At 46.4% G+C, this 9647-nt stretch overlaps 1 protein-coding gene across 4 annotated transcripts in view; it reads left to right on the top strand.

Moving 5' to 3' along the window:
* Lar (tyrosine-protein phosphatase Lar) overlaps positions 1-9002 on the top strand; it is an 85110-nt gene extending 76108 nt beyond the window's left edge. For all 4 annotated transcript variants that reach the window (XM_077642798.1, XM_077642800.1, XM_077642799.1 and 1 more), the window contains 3 exons: positions 3320-3474; positions 4216-4351; positions 6577-9002. In XM_077642798.1, coding sequence (XP_077498924.1) covers positions 3320-3474; positions 4216-4351; positions 6577-6645 — 360 coding nt within the window. In that variant the 3' untranslated portion in view covers positions 6646-9002. The remainder of the gene's footprint in view (positions 1-3319; positions 3475-4215; positions 4352-6576) is intronic.
* The last annotated feature ends 645 nt before the right edge of the window (positions 9003-9647 follow it).

The raw sequence follows: 9647 nt of genomic DNA on the forward strand, positions 1-9647 counted from the left end.
CCGGCATCTGCCATCATTGTGGCGGCGGCACCTGAGCTGGGGCAGTGGAAATAAAGGATAGCAGACAGTTTGAAGAAGTGAAATGAAAGAGGTGAGGGGAGAGCTTCGTTCATTCCACAAATTAACCTTTCGGCACGAATTGAGGCTCCATGTGCGGCGAATGTGTCCACATGCATGCATCTGGCTGGCGGTTTGGGTGGTAGCTGTGTCTGCAGTCAATGGCGCACGTTGCACTAAGACCGGATCAAGCTGTCAAAAAATGGCTAAGTACTGCCTCCTTGGTTGGAGTAGGGCAGAAAGGACATGTTAGTGGAGGGGCCTGTGAGTACAGGATGCAGCACTGCACCCACTCGTATTCTTAGTGCGAGGTCCTCACAGCGAGTTAGACCGCCGGGAAGGTTGCATCCACGCGATGGATTCAGTGCACAAGCGGAGCTCCGCAGAGATTTTTTTGTAGGACTCTCCTTCTGAAAGGTTACTCGCTTAGGTGTACGGGCCACCGCGTGCCGAATACGAAGTTAGCGCGGCGTCTGTGTTCAAGCAGCTGTGCTGAAGATTGCAGACACAATGCCATGTGCTGCTCTTACAGCCTGCAATATGGATAAGTTTTTCAGCACCAACAATGTTGCAAAACACAAGAAATAAGACGAGGTCACGGAGCTAATTCGAGCTTCTAATAAGAGTCCTCAGTGGGCAGCTCTCTAGCCCTCCCCGCCTCCTACAACAGCCAGACAAGAAATATACCGGTTTACTGCCGAGTGGAAAAGTGATTTTTCCGTTCTACCCGTTTTCAAAATTGGTCCCAAGTAGGACGCCCCTCGTAAGCCGGCCGGACATCCGGATTTGGATATCCAGATTTTCGGACGCCCAACGGACATAGGGATTCGGATGTCCGCTTTTGGATCTGCTTCGTTCTTTCTTTGGATTTGGCTTGGACGTACGGACCTTAATCGGACATCCGTCGGACATTGCTAGCCGTCTGGGTGGGGAAGCATTTTGTCCGTTCTGAAATTTCACTTACGGGCTTGAAGACCTCTAACGTTATTGTAACCCCTCTGAATGGTGAGGTTGATGTAACTCACCAAAATATGGTGTAAGGTGTGTGTCATGACCTTTCTCAACTCTGTGGGATGCTGAGATACCGTATTTACTCAAATATAACTCGCTCTCGATTGTAACACACACCCTTTTCTCAAGGTCAGATAAAAGTGCTATCACTTTGATTGTAACGCGCGCTAGGTTTTAATGCTGCGATAAAGAAATAGGCACATGAGGCTGCCGCGTTGCCACTTGCCTCCTTACACAAGATCACCTCATTTCAAAGCGTTGGCATTTCCTAGCTCCTACCTTTATACCATAGTCGGTGTCTGCAGTACAGACCATGGCACTGTGCCAAGGTGCTCGCTTCAATAACATGGCGCATTTATCTTTAGACCAGAGCTTCGGCAACAGTGGCGCGCTTGGAAAACTTGGCATAGAGCCAAGACACTTGTGTGCCTGACGGGAGTGTCCGAGTAACACGGGCAATTGAGTGAGTTGGTACATCACTTTCAAAACTTTCAAAAGCGCTGCTACAGGTGACACCAAGAGAAAGAAACCGAAGGACGAGCGCTACTATCAACTGAAGTTTATTGGAAAAAACACACAAGGTTAAATAGCTCACACAAGGCAGCCAGCAGCGCTTGCGCCTACCCCCAGAATGACAAAACGAATCACTGTGTTGAATTAAGATACCGAATTTCACAATCGTGGATGACAACATTGGAATGCTGATTGAAGCTGATTGGAATGCCTATATGCGTTGGAATGCCTATATGCATTCCAATCAGCTAACAAGAGAATTATCTGAGGCATTTCATATTCACAAAAACTCCGACATGTGCATCAGCACACCATCTGTTGTCATCTATGATTGTGAAATTCGGTATCTTAATTCAACACAGTGATTCGTTTTGTCATTCTGGGGGTAGGCGCATGCGCTGCTGGCTGCCTTATGTGAGCTATTTAACCTTGTGTGTTTTTTCCAATAAACTTCAGTGGATAGTAGCGCTTGTCCTTAGTTTTCTTTCTCTTGGTGTCCCCTGTAGCAGTGCTTTTGAAAGTTTTGAAAAAGAGTGTCTGAGGTGGTTGCCCGTTCGGCGTGGGGCTGCCAGGCAGCACCAGTGTGTGCCTTGAAAGCCCCTGAACAGAGGTCACTTTTTTAACGCGGCAGCATCAGGGTGGACGTTTGGACGAAATGCTGTGCACATTAGCACACTAAATAAGGATTGGTAGAAAGGGTTGAGCCTTCACAAGTTGAGCTGTCGAATGATATTGATTAAAACTTGAGTTAAATTGTCAGTACGACATTGTAGCATGACTGAAATGCCGTATGGCATATAAGGATGTAAAGTAAACTAATTTCGCTGAAAAGAATATTGGGTTAATTAAGAATCAAGATGATGACGATTGGGTTGCGAGTCAAACACATCATTCAGGCACGTTCGTTTGACTTAGAAGAGAACTTGTGTTCTGCAGTGTATCACTGTGGCCTAGTATGCCTACTGATGTATGCTAAGTAGTGCATGCAATTAAAAGGCATACTAATTGGGAATGAAAATAGCAAAAAATTATTAACGCTGTCATGTCTTACCGTAAAGGCGGAGGTTATGTCCTTGATTTCTATTCTAACCTGGCGTCGTAGTGAGCATGGCGCTACCGACATTTCCACACTCACTGTCGGCACCTTGCTGACAGGAGACTTCAGATCCTTAGGAGTCCTCTTGGTATTCAAGACAGTGGTAGGAGATGCCGATAATATCGATGCGCAAGAAATGCCAAGCCGCCATGTTTGTGATGCTGATGACAATAGGATATCGCTGGCATGGTTTCATTTTTATACTTGATTCCCACGTGCCTGTCATTTTAGGCAGTTTTGTCTGGAAAAAAAATTTGCACGTTAGAATCGAGTAAATATGGTAGCTGAGCTTTTCTGCAGATATCATTGCATCTACACTTTTATGCAGTTTTGTCGATAGCGTGGAGCTGGGGCATGCTTACCTCTCAGCGTATAGTGGTTTTAGACAGCATTTTATTTTCAACCTTGATTTGGAATCTTCTTCAGACATTGTGCAATGGCAAGCTTATTGACGCAACTTTCCAGCTGGCATTCAAATGCACTGCTTGTTTGCAAATGCCACTTTGAATAATGACTATATTTTCTTTCGTCATGTAGGGTATTGTTACTTGCTAGTGTTTTTGCATCTATGATATCTGAAGTGTTTCCTTCTAGTGCATAGGACAGTATTGATGTCTTGTGTTGCTGGCTCACGATGCACAGGACGGCCAGTCACGGACCATTCGGCAGTTTCACTTCACCGACTGGCCCGAACAGGGCGTTCCGAAGACAGCCGAAGGGTACCTTGAGTTCATTGGACAGGTGCACAAGACCAAGGAACAGTTCGGACAGGAGGGCCCCATCACGGTCCACTGCAGGTGGGCGTTTTTGGAACCTTTTTAGGCTGTCTTCCCTCTGTTGGTTGCTGCCATGAAGCAGCGTGTAGCCTTGAAGGGAAGTTGGGATTAGTTATGATGATGATGGCTGAAACCCTTATTGAGCCCATAATCATGTTCTCCTGTGTTTACCCACCAGACTGGGAAATTAGGAATTGCGGCATCCTGTAATGCATCTGGTGAATGTTGGCTAAGCCCTTGCATTTTGAATAGTTCTGCATCTCTCTGTGTGGTTGTAATTCTGCCTCAGAGGCATCTGTGATTTCGTGTTGATACATAATTTTTGGAAAATAAGCATGAATGTCAAAGTACAAAGTTTTAATGCAGGGTTCAGAAAATCTTGATTAATGAAGGGTAAAACGAACAAGTTTGTCTTTATGGTGACCACCCTTTTTTGTGTGTGTGTAAGCACTGTGCCATTATTCTAACTGCATCACACCAAAATGCTTCAATTTCCTCTTTCTGCAATGTCTCAGTTGTGCTTCACTTCTCTGCAGCGGTGCCTGCATGCATTCGCGCGTTCCTTTTCCTACGTTGTTTCGTCTTTGAAAAGCTTAATCGTGACTAGCAGTGTCAATCCTAAAGTTTCTCTTAGCTTCAAGCTTCTTCTTTGCCTACCACTTGTGCTTGCATATAAAGCAAAGAAAGCCATGCTTTCGTGCTGCGGTTGACAAATTTTATTTTCTCTCTCTCTCTTGTCTTTCAACATCTGCATCGTTCCAGCGCTGGCGTTGGCCGAACGGGCGTGTTCATCACGCTGAGCATTGTGCTGGAACGGCTGCAATGTGAGGGTGTCCTGGACATCTTCCAGACGGTGCGCACACTCCGCACGCAGCGCCCCGGGATGGTCCAGAGCGAGGTCAGTGTCCTCAGTCCGTGTCCTCCTACTGCTACTCATTCTCTTTCTTTGGAATATTGCGTTACACGTGACACAAGAATGCATCCAACCATTGTTAATTGAATTTGGGCATTCTTTGAGAGGCTATGTGTCTGCATGCTCCTTTTTGCATGTGTGCTAGGCAATGAAAGGATGGACACCAAGACGTGGGGTTCTTCCTCTGCAACTTTTGAAAGTCAGTGGGGGCTCCCCAAGGCACAAAAATCAGTTGAGAATCCCATGCCTAAAACAGACCGCTGTGGTTTCATGCAAGTTTTAAAAATTGTTGTGATTGGTGAAAATAAAAGAAAACGTCTGCATAATTATATGTCGGCTAAGAGCCATGTGAGAACTTAGCACATACCTTTTCAGCTGTACCAGTTATTTCTTTGATAAGGTCTGGATTTGTCTGGTGGCTGCACTAGGCAACACATAATGCTTATCGTTAAGCCTTTCATGATGAGACAGCCACTCTCCTGTCAGTGGACTGAACATTTGCATTTCGTTTGTGGCATTATATACAGCACAACAGTGAGTTTTATTGTTTTGTAGTTGAAAAACACAGGGGAAGAGTAAACTGTCAAGACAGTGTTTTAGAAGGAGAGTGGTCTTACAGTAAACTGCCTTTAAGACGAACTTGAAGAGACCTTCAGAATTTGTTCGCCTTATATATCAGAAGTACCCCAAGGAAAGCTATGTAAGTGTCATGTTGGTAACAGTGCAAAAGCGGAATGGCCGAAAAAACACAACACAAGGGCGGGAAGTTCAAAAATTGCTTTGAGTCAGTTGGGGAATAGTTATATTATACCACCCCAGCCTTCTTAGCTAGAAAGCACTCACTGCAATGAAGCTTTCTTGCAGGAAGCGTGCTTTTTTCCAGAGAAGCGTTGCTTTATTAATTTTTCTTTCTTGCTTACCTCGATAGTCCTGCACGAATGCTCCACAAGTGCCTCTGATGGCGGCGCCGTAGTTCACGGTCGCTGCTAAAGTTCGTCTTAACTGAAAGCACATGTGAAGCAGTTTGTCTTAAGCAGGTGTTTTTTACATTGGGTGTATAGGAAAGCAACCAAATGTTCTCACACTGTTGGTATTGTCCGAGAATTCACCTTGAGTTCATCTTAACGGTAGTCTTTTGTATGTTCTCGAGCTAACAAAACAATGTTCCTAAGTTCGGTGACCAACAGCAAGCTTGTGGAGACCTTTATCATCTATGTACATGGGATCCAGCCGAGAAATGTGATGTGCCATAGCGGAGTTTCATACTTGAGAAGCTGATGGTAACTTTGTTTTGTTACCTTCATGTATTTGTTATATATGCTCTCCTGTTGCTGATGAAAACATGGTATTGATGATCAGCGCTCATCCTGTGCAGTTTCATTCTTCATGTTTCATCTTGTGCTGTATTGAAGTACGAATTTATGCTAACATGCTTGGTCATTCTGGATATTTACATGAGCCCAACAAACTCTGGTTGAATAGGCCTGCCGGGCTGAAAACTGCTTGTCGGGCTCATCGAAGCATTAGCAAGTTGGGCTAAGCAACTGTCGGGTCAGGCTGAGCTAGCAGGACTCCAGGGTGTAAGTTAACTTAGTCAGAGCCGTATGTGAGGTGCATGTGAGTGTTGTTAGGTCGAAGAGTCAGGTTAGTGGGAAGGGAAAGGATAAATAGGAACCTTTTTTTTCTTGCACCGCCTCCGAGAATAGCATTGGCGGCTATTATCTCATGGAGGCTACCATTGCACGCTTGCACTATGCTGCACGACAGTACGTGTCACTGCAGTTGTGGCGCTCTTGACTCGCTGACCTCGAGTTCATGTAAACGAGTAGTCATCAAGTCGGAGGGGACCTTGCTCAGCCCAACGCCTGACTTGACCCATTTCTGTCGGGCTTATGTAAAAGAAGCTATTATGTCCATTCTTGTACAGTGGCGCTCATTAAACAAAGCACTGGCTATGTGTGGAGTTCCTTCTTGTGCTTGCAAAATACAATATATTTTTGCTAACTGTAGCTGCTTAATTTAGTCTATTTGAATTGACGCTTTGGTCCTGTAAACATGTATTTGATAGGCTCTCTATAACTTTGCATATTTCAAACAGATTTTTGATACTCTTTCAGTTCAAATTATCGACAATTGATTGCATTTGCCGTCATTATGGAACGTGAATTCACATGTTAAGCCAGCTTATGTGGCATGCGTTTCTTTTTCAGGACCAGTACCAGTTCTGCTACCGGGCAGCACTGGAGTACATGAGCAGCTTTGACCACTATGCAAATTGAGCTCGGAGCACAGCAAGGAGCCAAGCACTGTGCAGAGGCCTGACTTGGCTTGGCTTGACATGGCATGGCCTGTTTACCTAAACAGTCCTCCCCTTCCCTATTGCTGGCATTCGTTACAAGGACTTCAGAATCATACTGTGGTACCGAGTGCACTGGTACACATCGGCAGCTAGGCCAATGTGCCTGCTCACTGCAGATCACTTCGGTGGCAGTTGTGTTTGCATTAGGTTAAGTTATTTTTAATGGCTACCATATTGTTGACCTGCCCTCCAAAGGTATGTAGAATTCCTTTACACTTCTTCATTGAGACACCATATTTTGATTCCATGCGTAGAGCAGCACGGTTCTCATCATTCCTGAATTTGGTAGTATTTTTGGATTGTGGTATTCTTGGTGCCCACTGCACGATCTCATTTTTCAAAACTGCTCTCACACTGTCAGCCCTAGGTGTGCTCATATACTCACAAGGCAGGCGCAGAATTCTTTAGCATGCACCGGATTTTACGACACCACTGTGTTCACCATGGGAAGCGCCACAAGGGGAAGTGGAAGTACTTTGATGCATGCCGTTGATAAGACCACAAAAAGGGAGGGGGGAAAGCAAAAAAGGGAATGCACAAGAATTCAAAATGCTAACTCTTCTGTTGGAGGAGGTGACAGAGATCATTGAAGAATAGACGCGTGCAGCACGCTGTCTGGCTTCCTAGTCACTCAGGTTAACCACACTTCTGCATTTCGAGGGAACTGGCTAGCTGGAGGGAAATCCCCTTTCCGCCATGGAGAGTGAGAGGGAGGGGAGTTACCCTCGAGTGGGACTTAACCTTTTCGTTGTATTCTTTTTGCCCTGTCTACGAAAGTCTTACCGGTGCACAGCGCTCAAAAAGATTTTCAGAGCAAAGCAGTGGGCAGGATGGGGGCAGGCTCAGCTGCGGATGATGGGATGCTGGTGATATGAGAGAGGATGAGAGATAAACAGGGAAATGAGCCCCCTCCTCCCACTGGCATCCCTACCTCGAGATGTTGCCAACTTTGCCTTCCCTACTGCAGGCTACCCTTTTCCCTATTTTTTCTCTCTTTCCCCCTCACCCACTGGCTCAGATATTCGTCAAGGCAATAGTGGTGAGAGATTCCTGTAAGCCTCTTTTCCCCTTGCCTTTTCTCACACTGGCATAGGTGCGAGAATAGAGAGAATTCCGCTTTTGCCAACAAGTTCTGCCGCCAATCTTCCTAGATCTAATGACGTCTGCCTGATTTCTTTAATGTCGATGGACGCTTCTTTTTTGCGCGGCACATAAACGCACTTTCTCCGCAGGCAGGAGGCCCACATGCCCGCAGCACAAAAATGGCGGCTGCCTCTGCTGCTGCACGGCGTGAGGTGCCGAGCTAATATAAACGTACAATAGGATTTTTTTATCGTCATCATTTCACTGTACCATAACGCATCATGGCATCACACTGGTATATATGTGTTTATATTGTGTTTGGAGCGTGGGGGTGCGTTGTCTCGGCACAATTTTGGTGTACATAGCTGCGATGCAGTGAAGGGCGCGCACAAGCTGGGAAAGGGTCGAGGTGGTGCCGGCGAGATTGGCATGCCACGGTTTTGGATCGCTTGTAATGGGAATGGCTGCAAGCCGTCAATGGCAGTGGAGAACTGCTGATTACATTGTCTGTCTGCATGCGCGAAGCAGGAATGTGCAGAAGGGTGAACACCTCCCTGCAGAGAGCACGTGTAGATGGTAAAAAGAAAAAAAAAGGCACTGGTGAAGACGCCAGGAGTGCTTGTGACTAGTGGCATTGAATTATAGTGGCAGCATTAAAAAAAACATGCTATGAGAAGTCAGTGGATGCATGTTAAAGAACCCCAGATGGGCAAAATTAATCCAGAGCCCTCCACCACGGCATCCGTTGTTTTATTATTACTGGTCTTTTGGAGAATGAAATACAAAAAGAACAAAAAATATTTTTTGTCGGCCGCGGCATCTGCCGTTGTAACTATAAAAGCACCCGAGCTGCAGCCAGCGGAAAGAAGGGACAGTTGAGTGGGAAAATAAACTAGGGAAAGGTACAGCGAGAAAACACAGGGCATGAAGAGCGATATAAAACACTGAAATGATGCCGCGGCTGCCATGATTGTCTTGCCCTGAGAGTGGCTAACATGGCCAGCGGTCAGGCACTTTCGCATTGCCCGCAGGCATTTGCCTGCTTGGCATTGTTCGCAGTTTGCGGGTAACCAACACAGGAGTGTTTACACTCGTAGTTTTAGCCACCGCGTGCATGGGATGGTTGCACATGCGCAAGGTTCACTGCACATACAGTCCATGCACGCAAAGCGTCGGATTGCAAAAAAAAAACAATCAAAAATTGTGCACGCAGTGCACTGCATAGAGTTCACAGGCTCAATACTGGTGGTGCCCAACAACCGCTAAGGACCCCGCTGCATCCAGGCCACGGAGGAAGACTATATAGGAGGTGAAACTCCCGTCAGCGCGAGCGAGCGCAGCCGACCAGATAAGGTCACAATTTGTATGCCCCGACGGGGCCGTATGCAGTGGCGGCGCCATGCGGCGCATCGTAGAAGCTGCAGCAAAAAAAAAAAAATGCAGCGCCCGGGCAGGCGGCTTCGGCGCGCACTATAAGCAGACAACAAGCAGTCGGAACGGGTGTTTGCTTCAGCGGGCACGCCATGACATTGTATTTCTGCACCCTTAAGTCAAACAGCAACAGTTCTTGTCGGTGTCTGACGGTCGGCTGACGTGTAGTCATAAACGCTGCACCGTACGGCGCCGCGTTCTCCTCCAGCAGATGAAACTTAGCATGGTCACGTACTCAAGGAACATGAAGGCATGTTTGCCTTCGACGAATGCCAGCAGCGCTTATACCCATCCAATTAAAGTCATCGCGCGGGTGTCAGACAAAAGCCCTGTGTACAACCAGAAGCTGCAGATCATCTTATAGCGGTCATGGAAAAGAACGCGTTTTATTTTTTACTGTGCTCAAGT

Source organism: Amblyomma americanum, chromosome 11 (genome assembly GCF_052857255.1).
Source record: "Amblyomma americanum isolate KBUSLIRL-KWMA chromosome 11, ASM5285725v1, whole genome shotgun sequence".
NCBI lineage: Eukaryota > Metazoa > Arthropoda > Arachnida > Ixodida > Ixodidae > Amblyomma > Amblyomma americanum.